A 15,256-nucleotide genomic window follows, 5' to 3' on the forward strand; every position below is an offset into this window, starting at 1 on the left:
CTAACGGGATCCGGTGGTCAGGCTCGCTGGCTTGGTTGACACGTCATTGGTTCCCAATTGCGCACATCGATGTTCATGTTGTTGATCGCTGGATTGTCTGGTCCAGACTCGATTATTTACAGACCGCCACCATATAACTGGAATATTGCTGAGCGCGGCGTAAAACTAAACTCACTCACTTATCATTGATACACAATAACAGTCCCTTCCTTACAGAATGTTTCATCAGCAGATCACAATCAGATCACTGATCTTCATCAACCCGTAATTTTCAGAGAAGGCGCGTAAAGGTCACTGTACAGATCGATGCTCATTATGTTAAGCACTGGTATGCCCAGTTCAGACTGAAATATTTACCATCGTGCCACAACGATGAAATAGTCCTCAGTGCGGTAAATAGAGAATCTCACCCAAGTGTCTACTGATATCAATTATATCAACACGAGTTGATAAAGTTACAAATATCCGAGGCTTGCCGAGGATATTTTTACCTTTATCAACGAGTGTTGATATAATTGATATCAGTAGACACGAGGGTGAGATTCTATTTATCATCAAAAATCATTCTTCGTTACTTTTCAATGCAAAATGTACATATCCCAACACTGTACTACCTTTAGACTTGCAGTGCAGTGATGTCATAGCATTGTGACGTCATCAAGTTGATGACGTCATAGCATTGTCAGGGCATTGTACAAAATCTACTGTCAAAAACGAAATCTCCTAGGAGATATATGATCTCACACAAGCGATATCTCCTGTGGAACACAGTTTTGGATGATAATAAACAACACGCACATATAACACAATGAGGTCTACCGTTAAAGGTTGTACTCTCTCAGCAATGTTTTTGCTGTCTATAAATAATCCAATGATCGACATCATGAGCATGAATCTACGCAGATGTTATACGATGACATGTGTCAACCAAGTTAGTGAGCCTGACCACCCGATCCCGTTAGTCGCCTCTTACGGTAAGCATGGGTTGCTGAAGACCAATTCTAACCCGGATCTTCACGGATACTATCGTTTATGAACACGTTTTATCCATGAGTTTAATTTTATGCGGTTTTAGCAATATTCCAGCAATATCACTGCGGGGGACACCAGAAATGGGCTTCACACATTGTACCCATGTGTCGAATCGAACCCGGGTCTTCGGCGTGACGAGCGAACGCTTTAACCACCTGGCTACCCCACCGCCCCAGCAAACAACCAAACACACACTGGATACCAAGCTGTCTATACTTGTCCAACTGTCTGATATGTAATATTCTATGGCTGACAAAAGTCAAAAACCGACACAAAAATGCTAGTCGATTAATTGATAGGTATAGTCAGGCATTTTAACACATCTGTGAAATATGACAGCACCGTCCATCAATGGAAAGAGACACAATGTTACCTTATGTTTCAGGTCAGTGGCAAGTGGTAACATGGATTGTGATCTGAACCAGGAAGTGTATGTAGCAGAAGAGGCGGCTGCTGGAGAAGAGTATAAACTAATTGAGGATGAATATACAGAGACGGGCAATGTACGTAGATCCATCTTTCCTGTGTACTCTTCATCTTTTTAATTGTCTTTGAGTGAGTGAGTGAGTTTGGTTTTACGCCACTTTTAGCAATATTCCAGCAATATTACGGCGGGGGACACCAGAAATGGGCTTCACACATTGTACCCATGTGGGCAATCGAACCCGGGTCTTCGGTGTGACGAGCGAACACTTTAACCACCAGGCTACCCCACCGCCCCCATTGTCTTTGAGATCATCCTGATAGTACTGTCGCTGAAGCGGCATAAAGCAATATTCATTCATTTATTCCTACAAACATGGCTACATGTACCACAAAAAATAGCGTCCATAGGGACACTGAAACAATAGCGTTTTACATCAGAGTAGGAGGATCTGATCTGAGGATTAGAAACAATGGTCTCCCATATAGTAGAAGATATATTGGCCCAGAAGGAACATCGCATTGTCGCCGCCGTAACTGAAGATGATAATGTTATCACTTTCTTACCTTTAGTAACGGCCGCGAGAAAACTATAAAGCGATTACAAGAGGCGTGAAAGAGATAGCACGAGACGAGAATGCGATAATAGGTGACGTGAAAGCGCGTAAACATAGATGAGAAATCGATAACATAAAATGAGGTATACAAATATCGTCTTCTCGTCTCCTTTTATCGCTTTCTCGCGGCAGTAATAGAAGGCAACAAAGTGATGACATCGTAATGATTACATCTCATTGACATCGCTTTCTCGCCTTCAATTACAGCCACGAGAAATCGATAACACGAGAAGAGAAAGCAATAAAATGAGATGAGAGAGCGATTCAGCGAGAAAGCGAAATACAAATATGAGAAAGTGATAACTGTAGTTGAGAAAGTGATATACAAATATATTTCCGATATTTACCATAGTGTTAGCATTGGGTAATATGAGGCGATATATCTAGTATTCTAGAAAAGAGAATGCGATAATAGGAGACGTGAAAGTGTTAATATGAGATGAGAAAGCGATAACATAAAATGAGGTATACAAATATCGCTTTCTCGTCTCCTTTAAACGCTTTCTCGCGGCAGTAATTGAAGGCAACAAAGTGATGACATCGTAATGATTACATCTCAATGACATCGCTTTCTGTCCTTCAATTACAGTCGCGAGAAATCGAGAAATCGATAACATAAGATGAGATATACAAACATCGCTTTCTCGCATCGTTTTATCACTTTCTCGCGGCAGTAATTGAAGGTGAGAAAGCGATAACATCGTAATGCTTACATCCCAATGACATCGCTTTCTCGCCTTCAATTACAGCCACGAGAAAACGAGAAATCGATAACACGAGAAGAGAAAGCGATGAAATGAGATGAGAGAGCGATACAGCAAGAAAGCGAAATACAAATAAGCGATAACTGGAGTTGAGAAAGTGATATGCAAATATATCCCCGATATTTACGATACCGTTAGTTAGGTGATATGAGGCGATATATCTAGCATTCTATGTTTGTTTTCAGGTGAGGTATTCAATACTGAAATCCTACTTCTCTGTTATTGGCTGGGTGTGGGCAGCTGGAATCATGGTTCTGTATGTCACGTACAACTTTGCCTGGGCTATGTCCAACGTGTGGCTCAGTCAGTGGACCGAGGACCCAAGGCTGAAGCCTATTGCCCACTTTCAGGCTGGCAACTACACCAGTAGAGTGAACACGACTGGAACCGTGTTTAACGTTACTATGGACGATTCGGATAATAAGGACACACTTCGGTCGTTGTCCTACTACTACCTGGGAGTGTATTGCGCAGTTGCATTTACTCAAGGTAGGTAGAGTTGTGAATCACCATCACCACTGGACTAAGATTTCAGAGTACTATGAGCCTGTGATTTATTACGTCCTATTGTTTTGTTATAATACCACTGTCACTGTAGTGATTATTGCCAATAACCCTTTCCACTTGCATGATATTTCAAAAAGAACTCGAGGTAGGTGGAGTTGTGGATCACTATAACCATCGGGCTAAGAATTCAAAGTACTATAAATCTGTGATATATTACGTCCTATCGGTTATCCTATCGGTTTAGTTCTGTTAGAAAACCATCGTCGCATATGATTAGTATCGAGTATACTGACTGACTGATTGACTGAGTTCGGTTTTACGCCGCTTTTAGCAATATTCCAGCGACATCACGGCGGGGGACACCAGAAATGGGCTTCACATATTGTACCCATGTGGGGATTCGAACCCGGATCTTCGGCGAGTATCGAGTATACGGTGTTCCTGTTCATCTGTATTGTTATGCGTATCTATGATAATGCCTTTTGTTATTAAGATATCCCGCGCCAGTGTATATGCCATATAATATAGGGCTGGCTAGAATGATCGATAATCGGAAATGTCGTCGATAGGAAAAATGATTAATGATTATCGGCAATATCGTACATTAACATTCGTGATAGAATTTTTGCAAACGTTTCTCTCACAATATAGAAATTTAGAACTTAATTCATGGTCTGCTTCTAAATTATGTTCAGGACGCAATTTTGTTAATAATCCATGCAAAGACCTGGCACCACTCACTAGTGATAAAAATGTATTTATTTCAGACGTTTTTGGCATTTTACGTTTCCGATATTTATAGATAATCGGTCGATATTTAGTTACCGATTATCGATCTATATTATCTATATCGATTACCAGCCCTAGTATAGTCAGTAATACACTGTAAAGCTTCATGTCAATATAAACATATTCCATGCAACATGACCATCTGGTAGCAAATTCCACAAGGAAATCTCTATTTAGGAGAGATATGTAAATTGATACAATTCCATCCAAATGCCTGTAATTCCTGAATGTTCACAGGATGCTACTTGGAGAATGAAAAAAGAAGATTGTGTCTGCTTTTTAAACACTGTGTATATTTTTGCGAGTTTGAGTTTTGAATCAAATTTGAATTTAAGAAGAAAGATATTATTAACAACCATATTTAGGAGCTATGCAGGAGTTGTTACACAACTGGTGCCAGGAAACCATTTGTTGGGGTTCATTAAGGATGGACATCAATTATATGCTAGTTGTAAGAGGTTTGGATGGTTGGTTGGTCATCGTATCCCAACTGTGTAGATCGATGCTCATGCTTTTGATCACTGGATTGTCTGGTCCAGACTCGATTATATATACAGACCGTCATTTAGCTGGAATATTGCTGAGTGCAAAAACAAACAAACCATGAGTGAGTGAGTGAGTGAGTGAGTGAGTGAGTGAGTAGGCTAGTTGCACACAGCGGACCTATAATTCCTCATTCATCACTAGTTGAATGTATCCTTGCAGAAAGGGTAGAAGATAAACTACAGATAAGTTTTGTGGTATCATCAACCGAACTCTAATGGCTGTAAAGTAAACTCTGTGTTACGGTTTCAGCTGTGTCTGTGATGCTCAACTCACTCCTTGTTTACACAAAGATGGTTGACGCTGCCAAGGTAACGCATAGGAACCTTCTGGACAACATCATCAAGCAGCCAATGAGCTTCTTCGACACAACACCAACTGGACGAATCCTGAATCGGTTTACAAAAGACGTTGACGTCGTCGATGGCCATCTTCCCCGCGTGTTGCGGTTGTGGCTGGAATTCATCTTCTATCTGATCAGCATCCTTGTGGTGATTTCCTACAGCACGCCGATGTTCCTTGCTGTTTCCGTCCCCGTCATTGTATGCTTCATATTCATACAGGTAGGGAATATTGTGATATGGTTCATATTCATACAAGGAGGGAATATTGTGGTAGAATGGTTCATCTTCATACAGGTAGGGAATATTGTGGTTCATCTTCATACAGGTAGGGAATATTGTGGTTCATCTTCATACAGGTAGGGAATATTGTGGCTCATCTGCATACATGTAGGGAATATTGTGATAATATGGTTTATCTTCATACGGTGAGGGGATATTGTGATAATATGGTTCATCTTCATACAGGTAGGGAATATTGTGAAAATGTGGTTCATCTCCATAAAGGTAGGGAATAGTGTGGTTTATTTTCATACAAGAAGAGAAATATTGTGATAAAATGGTTCATTTTGATACAGGTAAGGGAATATTGTGAACGTATGGTTCATCTCCATACAGGTAGGGGAATATTGTGATAAATTAGCTCGTCTTCATGCTGGTAGGGGGAATATTGTGATAAAATGGTTCATTTTCATGCAGGAAGGGGACTATTGTTAACATTTGGTTACTTTTCACACATATAGGGAATTTTGTGAACATGTGGTTCAAATCACACAGAAAGACCACTGTTTTTAATATATCTCAGTTTTATACAGGTGGGTGATTGTTGTGAAATGCTTCATTTTTATAAAGGTAAGGGATCACTTGATTTGATTGATGAAAGACATAGATGAAATGTGAAATTTGAGAAACCCTAACGTAAACGCATCATAAAACCTTCCCCATTTACTTTTATACAAGACTACGTGACAATGATGTCGACATGAACGTCTTTTCCACAGCGGATGTACACGCCCACATCTCGGCAACTACGACGATACTTCTCAGCATCCAAGTCACCGGTCTTCTCTCATTTCACGGAAACCATCAACGGAGCTTCTTCTGTTCGTGCCTACAGAGCGCAGGACCGTTTTTTTCAACAGCTCTTTAAGCAGAGTGAACGAACACAACATCTTCTACTACGGTGCTGTGACGACACATAGGTAGCGCCACATGCTCAGGATACGCTCACCTTTTGGGAACACCTGGTGTTATCACTGGGTAGTATAATTCATAAATTCTAATGATATAGTCGTACTCAGCCTACTCAGCTTTTGGCCGAGATTTATCATGGATATTCCCTTCATCTCACAAGAATATGCCCCGAAACGTCGCGTTCCTCATATTACATAGGTTCCCATTCATACATTTCGCTTTAAGATAAGGACATTGTTTGATTGCTTTGATTACCTTGGAAGCTTATCAAATTCGTGAAGTCGTCTTAGAGACCAGTCGATCTATCACTCTAAGTGGTCAACCTGGGATGACAAATTGGTGACTATGTTTTGCTGAGTATAGAGTATATACAACGTCTACAACATCTCCTGAATGCCGATAACCCTGCATGTGTAGGTTTCTTTCCTGCTGCTTTTAAATTTTGTAGTGATATTGATTTTTGGTCATTTTAGTGACCAGTGGGTTGGTCACTATAAGTGGTCACAGCCTAGGATTGCAAGGTGGCATGTCCTCTGTATAGGGATGGGACTACTTCCGTAGGGTTTTACTCTGATGCTTGTGGATTTTGCTATATGGAAATTCTTTTGTCATCTTAGTGACAGGTGGATCTGCCACTATAAGTAGTCACAGACTAGGGGTTATATTCCCTGTATAGAAATGAGTCTGCATGTTTTGGGTGTTTTTTTAAGGGGTTTTTATGGCTGCTTCTAATTTTTGTTATGATATTGATTTTTGGTCATCTTTGTGACCAGTGGTTCTGTCACTGTAAGTAGTCACAGCCTGAAATAACAAGTGCTATTTTCTCTGAATGTTTGTCTGGTTTTTTTCTTTGTTTGTTTGTTGTTGTTTTTGTGTGTTTTGTGTGTGTGTGTTTGTGTGTGTGTGTTTGTGTGTGTGTGTGTGTTTGTGTGTGTGTGTGTGTGTGTTGTGTGTGTGTGTGTGTGTGTGTGTGTGTGTGTGTGTGTGTGTGTGTGTGTGTGTGTGTGTGTGTGTGTGTGTGTGTGTCCCCTGCTGCTTCTACATTTTGTTGTGATATTGATTTTTGGTCATCTTTGTGACCATCAACCGAGGCCAAGGATACTTCATTCCATCCGCTTATGATACACTCATCCACCAAGCCCAATCTACTGTATAAACTCTGCTGTATAAACATCTCATTATTATTTGTACATCATTGGCTTCCACGCCTGTCCTTTGTCTACCCTCTGGCTTCATCAGCTTTCTGCCTAGCCTATTATGTTAATTATGTTGTTTTCTTTGTTATATTGTTACAACCAGTATATATATATATACTTCCCCCTTCTTCATGTTCCATTATGCTTGACAACGGTACAAGAATCTGTATCGAAACGTCGCATTCACGAATAAAAAGAAGTTGTTATCCATAAAGTTTGTTCTATATTGTACTTCCCAACTTCTAAAATGCCACTTAAAGAAGTTATCTTTGTGACCAGTGGATATGTCACTTCAAGTGGTCATAGCCAAGAGTGACAAGGTGTTGTTTTTCTCTGTGTGTTTGTTTGGGGCTTCTTGTTTGTTTTCTGCTGCTTCTTGTTTTGCTACTGAACTGTGTCTGTTCACAGATGGATGAAGATGCGTCTAGATGGCCTGGGGTGTCTGGTGGTGTTCAGCGCTACACTCCTGGGCGTGGTCAGCCCCCACATCTCCTCAGGGGTGGTCGGTCTGTCCATCACGTATGCTTTAATGGTAATGAGTGTGGAAAAGCTGACACCTGGCTTTACAGATGTAGCATACCCGTGTCTTCGGCAAACCATGCTTTTCGTAAGAGGCGACTAACGCGATTGGGTGGTCAGGATCACTGGCTTGGTTGACACGTGTCATCGTATCCCAACTGCGTAGATCGATGCTCATTGCTGTTGATCACTGGATTTTCTGGTCTAGACTCGATTATTTGCAGACCAGTGCCATAATGCTGAAATATTGCTGAGTACGGCGTAAAACTAATCTCACTCACTCACTCACGCACGTAGATGTAGCAAATTCCTTCACGGTTCATTAACAGTGACAACTCGACTAAAATTCATAGATGTCATTGTAATTATGTAGATTGTATTGTATATGTTTTAAATATTTAATGCATGATGTGGTTGCTAGGTGACAGGCTGTCTGATCATGATGGTGATAATGACGACGGAGTTGGAGGCGCACGTGGTGTCTGTGGAAAGGATGGCGCAGTACACGTCACTGCCGACAGAGGTAATAGGGGATTCCTAGTACAGACCATCTTTGCTATTGGGAGTGGGAGTGGAAGTGGGATATCGTTCGGCAGGGGCAACTACATTTGGCGAAGAAAATGTTTGAAACTTTTTGCATAAGTATTGGATAAAATTAGATTGGTTGCCACAACGACCCATTGTTGTAACGTGTTCGGTTTTATACAGAAAATATATTTGGATTCTTATATAGATTCAAGAAACAAACCTAGGTGACAGTACAATAAAATGGTTTCTGAAATATATTTACTCTTCAACTACTTACACGTGCGGGGCGGTGTGGTGGCCTGGTGGTTAAAGCGTTCGCTCATCACGCCGATGATATTACGTGGCGTTAAACCATGCTCACTCACTTACACATAAATATCTGCATTCTTTCCATGTTGAATTTTATCCCTGATTTATATGCAACTGTTCTTGTTTGTGATTGTTCCACACCGTGGTAATTTAGTTCTTCTGTAAATACTAACGTTTTCATGCTTAAAAAAACACAGCTAAATGAGTGATTATGATCAAACGCAGGGAACACTAGAAGTGGACTTCACACATACGTGGAACAGAACCTAAACCTTCAGTGGGACCAGAAAACACTTTAACCACTGGGCGAAACAATACAACTCTCATGACAGGACGTCTTTAGAAATGCACCGCATGGTTTGTTGTTAGCGGAGCTGTATTGATAGAAGCATTTTCGCTTGTTTACCAATTCGTGTTTCTTTTGAAAATCAAAATATGTTTGCACAATTTTGCAGGCTCCCTGGGTGATTCAAGACAAGAGACCATCGCCTGAGTGGCCGGAGAAAGGTCACATCAAGTTTGACAATCTGAAGATCCGCTACCGTCCTGAGTTGGATCTGGTCCTGAAGGGAATAAGTTGTGACATCAAGCCCGGGGAGAAGGTACAGGACACTCTTGTAGACATTATTTTTTTTCTTCTTAAGACAAATTTGTTCTTTACAGGATGTTGACCCTTGAAGATCCGGGTTAGAATTGGTCTTCAGCAACCCATGCTTGTCTCCTGTGAAGATCCGGGTTAGAATTGGTCTTCAGCAACCCATGCTTGTCTACTGTGAAGATCCGGGTTAGAATTGGTCTTCAGCAACCCATGCTTGTCTCCTGTGAAGATCCGGGTTAAATTGGTCTTCAGCAACCCATGCTTGTCTCCTGTGAAGATCCGGGTTAGAATTGGTCTTCAGCAACCCATGCTTGTCTACTGTGAAGATCCGGGTTAGAATTGGTCTTCAGCAACCCATGCTTGTCTACTGTGAAGATCCGGGTTAGAATTGGTCTTCAGCAATCCATGCTTGTCTACTGTGAAGATCCGGGTTAGAATTGGTCTTCAGCAACCCATGCTTGTCTACTGTGAAGATCCGGGTTAGAATTGGTCTTCAGCAACCCATGCTTGTCTCCTGTGAAGATCCGGGTTAGAATTGGTCTTCAGCAACCCATGCTTGTCTCCTGTGAAGATCCGGGTTAGAATTGGTCTTCAGCAACCCATGCTTGTCTCCTGTGAAGATCCGGGTTAAAATTGGTCTTCAGCAACCCATGCTTGTCTCCTGTGAAGATCCGGGTTAGAATTGGTCTTCAGCAACCCATGCTTGTCTACTGTGAAGATCCGGGTTAGAATTGGTCTTCAGCAACCCATGCTTGTCTCCTGTGAAGATCCGGGTTAGAATTGGTCTTCAGCAACCCATGCTTGTCTCCTGTGAAGATCCGGGTTAGAATTGGTCTTCAGCAATCCATGCTTGTCTACTGTGAAGATCCGGGTTAGAATTGGTCTTCAGCAACCCATGCTTGTCTCCTGTGAAGATCCGGGTTAGAATTGGTCTTCAGCAACCCATGCTTGTCGTCAGAGATAACTAACGGGATCAGTTGGTCAGGTTCTCTGACAAGGTTGACACATGACATCGTTGCCCAACTGCGTGATTGATACTCACGTTGTTGATCAGTGGATTGTCTGGTCCAAACTCAATTACAGACCGCCGTCATATAGCTAAGCTATTTCTGAATGCGGCGTTAAACGACAAACAAACAAAACCATGTGATATTTGTCTTGTTGCAGATCGGGGTGGTGGGGAGAACTGGCGCAGGGAAGTCGTCCTTGACCTTGGCGTTGTTTCGGATCCTGGAGGCAGATGACGGCCGTATCCTGGTGGATGGTCTCGACATTGCTGACATGGGGCTGCACGATCTGAGGTCCAGACTCACTATTCTACCACAGGTACACATGCACTGTAATGAATATGATCATTATGAGGTCACGATATTAAATGTCTTCATGACTTCAGATCATGTGATGGTATTCCAAAATACATGATTTAGCTTGAATGTCGTTCTGATATAGATCTGCATGGGCATTTCCACAGATGTGAGTGAGTATGGTTTTACGCCGCTTTTAACAATACTCCAGCAATATTACGGCGGGGGACACCAGAAATGGACTATTTCCACAGGAACATGAAACCACCTCTTAACTGAAAATAAACCGTAACATAAATAATATAAATAGATTAAAAATAGATGCTGCCATATCAGATATAAATAAGGTCTCTGTATTAGACAAACAACCCAGTGAGTAAGCATCAATCTACGCAAATGGGATATGGTGGCATGCATCAACCAGGGCCCCCGACAGTCGTAAGTCAATGTTAAAGTATGGGAGTTACGATCATTTTAGCGCTACGATCGCTTTGAGGAACAGGGCCCAGGTCAGCAAGCCTGATCACTATCCTGGTAGTCACTTCTTTCGAGGCTTGTAGATAAATACAAGAAAGTGTTACATTCTAAGAGATACTCAAGTTCTTTGGCTTTAACAAACTGGTGAAAGGAAATCAGCTATCCCTCATTAGACGCAATGCGGAGGTGGTCCAGACATGTGTTCTCATTCACCAGGATCCGATGTTGTTTTCCGGAACTCTTCGTCTGAACCTGGATCCGTTCGAGAAGCACAGTGACGAGGATCTGTGGCTGGCTCTGGAGAGAGCTCACCTCAAGGGCTTTGTGTCAGGGCTGAGCGAGGGCCTGCTCCACGAGTGTGAGGAGGGTGGACACAATCTCAGGTTAGTGAATGCATTTCTTCCTCGGGCACACTCTGAGTGAGTGAGTGAGGTAATGAGTGAGTGAGTGTGTGTGTGAGAGTTCACGCCGCTTTTAACGGTATTCAAGTACACAACCTCCTGTTTGTTAAGGTGTTTATTCGACAGTTCTCTTGCCCAGCTTGGAGTAGTGTCTGACAACCGAGTCACTGTAGTGTGTTGTATTCCAGTGTAGGACAGCGTCAGTTGGTCTGTCTAGTCTGGAGCGTATGACAACAGAGTCACTGTCGTGTGTTGTATTCCAGTGTAGGACAGCGTCAGTTGGTCTGTCTAGTCTGGAGCGTATGACAACAGAGTCACTGTCGTGTGTTGTATTCCAGTGTAGGACAGCGTCAGTTGGTATGTCTAGTCTGGAGCGTATGACAACAGAGTCACTGTCGTGTGTTGTATTCCAGTGTAGGACAGCGTCAGTTGGTCTGTCTTGCTCGGAGTCTGCTGAGGAGGACGAAGGTGCTGATCCTGGATGAAGCCACGGCAGCTGTTGACATGGAGACGGATGACCTCATCCAGAGCACCATCAGAACCGCCTTCAGTGACTGTACAGTCATCACAATAGCTCACAGGCTGAACACTATCCTGGACTATGACAGGTGAGTCATCACTATAGCTCACAGGCTGAACACTAACCTGGACTATGACAGGTGAGTCATCACTATAGCTCACAGGCTGAACACTATCCTGGACTATGACAGGTGAGTCATCGATATAGCTCACGGGCCGAACACTATCCTGGACTATGACAGGTGAGTCATCACTAAAGCTCAAAGGCTGAACACTATCCTGGACTATGACAGGTGAGTCATCACTATAGCTCACAGGCTGAACACTATCCTGGACTATGACAGGGATGGGCCATCACTATAGCTCACAGGCTGAACACTATCCTGGACTATGACAGGTGAGTCATCACTATAGCTCACAGGCTGAACACTATCCTGGACTATGACAGGGATGGGCCATCACTATAGCTCACAGGCTGAACACTATCCTGGACTATGACAGGTGAGTCATCACTATAGCTCACAGGCTGAACACTATCCTGGACTATGACAGGTGAATCATCGATATAGCTCACATGCTGAACACTATCCTGGACTATGACAGGTGAGTCATCGATATAGCCCACAGGCTGAACACTATCCTGCACTATGACAGGTGAGTCATCACTATAGCTCACAGGCTGAACACTATCCTGGACTATGACAGGTGAGTCATCACTATAGCTCACAAGCTGAACACTATCCTGGACTATGACAAGTGAGCCATCACTATAGCTCAAAGGCTGAACACTATCCTGCACTATGACAGGTGAGTCATCACTATAGCTCACAGGCTGAACACTGTCCTGGAAAATGACAGGTGAGTCATCGATATAGCTCACAGGCTGAACACTATCCTGGACTATGACAGGTGAGTCATCACTATAGCTCAAAGGCTGAACACTATCCTGGACTATGACAGGTGAGTCATCACTATAGCACACAGGCTGAACACTATCCTGGACTATGACAGGTGAGTCATCGATATAGCTCACAGGCTGAACACTATCCTGCACTATGACAGGGGTGGGCCATCGATATAGCTCACAGGCTGAACACTATCCTGGACTATGACAAGTGAGTCATCGATATAGCTCACAGACTGAACACTATCCTGGACTATGACAGGTGAGTCATCACTATAGCTCACAGGCTGAACACTATCCTGGACTATGACAGGTGAGTCATCACTATAGCTCACAGGCTGAACACTATCCTGGACTATGACAGGGGTGGGCCATCACTATAGCTCACAGGCTGAACACTATCCTGGACTATGACAGTGGGGTGTGTCATCACTATAGCTCACGGGCTGAACACTATCCTGGACTATGACAGTGAAATGTGTCATCACTATAGTTCACAGGCTGAACACTATCCTGGACTATGACAGGGATGAGCCATCACTATAACTCACAGGCTGAACACTATCCTGCACTATGACAGGGGTGGGCCATCACTATAGCTCACAGGCTGAACACTATCCTGCACTATGACAGGGGTGGGCCATCACTATAGCTCACAGGCTGAACACTATCCTGAACAGTGACAGTTGAGTGTGTCATCACTATAGCTCACAGGCTGAACACTATCCTGGACTATGACAGGGGTGGGCCATCACTATAGCTCACAGGCTGACAGATACGTGGGTCGTCACAACAGCACCAGAATGATCACTGTCCAAGTCAATAACAGGTCAGTATTCAGAGGTAAGATGACTCAGCTTTCCATGTGGATTGTCATGATCAGTAGTCGACTGGTACAATTTGCAACGAGTATCACAGCTTCAATCATTTATATCCAAAAGTTGAAATGTCTTCATCCTTCAGGATCATGGTGCTGTCAGCAGGAGAGATCGTGGAGTTCGCCAGTCCTACGTCACTCCTGGCAGACACAAACTCCACGTTCTACTCCCTGGCCAAGGATGCAAACATTGTCTGAGGAACTTCATCGTCAGCATGATGAAGTCTGGAGGCGATGTGTCTTCACGAGGTGAGGAACTGGAGAGGATGGGGAGTTGGTGGCCCCTCCTGGTTCTGAGAGGAAGATGCCAGAGACGCTGGCATCATATAAACGTCAGACCAATAAATGTGACGTCACATACTAAAACAGTATGGACAAACAGTATTACAGTGTCTCTGTACGTTATGTAATATTCGTCGAATAATTGTCTTACATGGAAAGTGAGTGAGTGAGTATGGTTTTACGCCGCTTTTAGCAATATTCAAGCAATATCACGGCGGGGGACACCAGAAATGGGCTTCACACATTGCACCCATGTGGGGAATCGAACTCGGGTCTTCAGCATGTCGAGGGGACGCTTTAACCATTAGGCTACCCCACCGCCCCTTACATGGAAAGAGTTTCTATCGACGCCTGTTGGTTGTATTGCAGTTAATTGCGTTAATGTGCGAGAAGCATTGAGACAATGGTCAACTGACCGATGAAACAGCATTGTATTTAGTGTGTAGTATGGAGAGAAAATTTGCAATATTATATTCAAGACTATGGTGTACTTAATGTCACAATAACATTGTTTGCTTTTCACTTGTTTTGTATTTCCCATTGTTAGCAAAGGCCATGACATTGGCCATGAAACATATGTCGTTAATTTTCTCTGAAAGTGTGTTTGTAGTTTTTCCCAAGAGTATTGACAGGAAATAAAGACGTCTACCTCGACTACGTGTTGTGTTTATGAAGAGATAATCACCATGCTATAAAACGATCAGTGATTTGAGTATAAACACCGAAGCATCTTTTGAAGGAATCTCATGTGCCTGATGAAGAAAATGGATGGTATTTCAGAAGCGAGAAATCTGAAAGGGCATGGATGTTTCATAGTCAATACGTCTTTCAATACTCATTTCCATTCCCCTGGGTTATCCACCCGAACAGGCCTTTTGGTTAGCCTTGTGGTTAAATCGTCCGCTTGTTATACCGATGACCCGGGTTCGATTACCTGCATGGGAATCCAGTGATCTACATCATGAGCATCGATCCAAACAATTGGGATACGATCACATGTGTCAAGGAAGTCAACGAGTCTGACCACCCGATCCCGTTAGTCGCCTCTTACAACAAGCATGGGTTGCTGAAGACCAATTCTAACCCAGGTCTACACGGGTTCACCCTAAAGAGGTGGGCAGGGGAGTCTTGG

At 43.0% G+C, this 15,256-nt stretch overlaps 1 protein-coding gene across 1 annotated transcript in view; it reads left to right on the plus strand.

Moving 5' to 3' along the window:
- The window catches only part of LOC124280093 (ATP-binding cassette sub-family C member 2-like), a 34,174-nt gene extending 19,396 nt beyond the window's left edge, over nt 1–14,778 (plus strand). The window contains 12 exon segments of the mRNA XM_046715985.1: nt 1,418–1,535; nt 3,022–3,325; nt 4,928–5,238; nt 6,018–6,158; nt 6,160–6,218; nt 7,815–7,938; nt 8,347–8,448; nt 9,218–9,364; nt 10,528–10,686; nt 11,358–11,524; nt 11,956–12,150; nt 13,929–14,778. Coding sequence (XP_046571941.1) covers nt 1,418–1,535; nt 3,022–3,325; nt 4,928–5,238; nt 6,018–6,158; nt 6,160–6,218; nt 7,815–7,938; nt 8,347–8,448; nt 9,218–9,364; nt 10,528–10,686; nt 11,358–11,524; nt 11,956–12,150; nt 13,929–14,040 — 1,939 coding nt within the window. The 3' untranslated portion in view covers nt 14,041–14,778.
- Nucleotides 14,779–15,256: the final 478 nt, after the last annotated feature.

Source organism: Haliotis rubra, unplaced genomic scaffold (assembly GCF_003918875.1).
Source record: "Haliotis rubra isolate DU_JTF1 unplaced genomic scaffold, ASM391887v1 Scf1072, whole genome shotgun sequence".
Lineage (NCBI taxonomy): Eukaryota > Metazoa > Mollusca > Gastropoda > Lepetellida > Haliotidae > Haliotis > Haliotis rubra.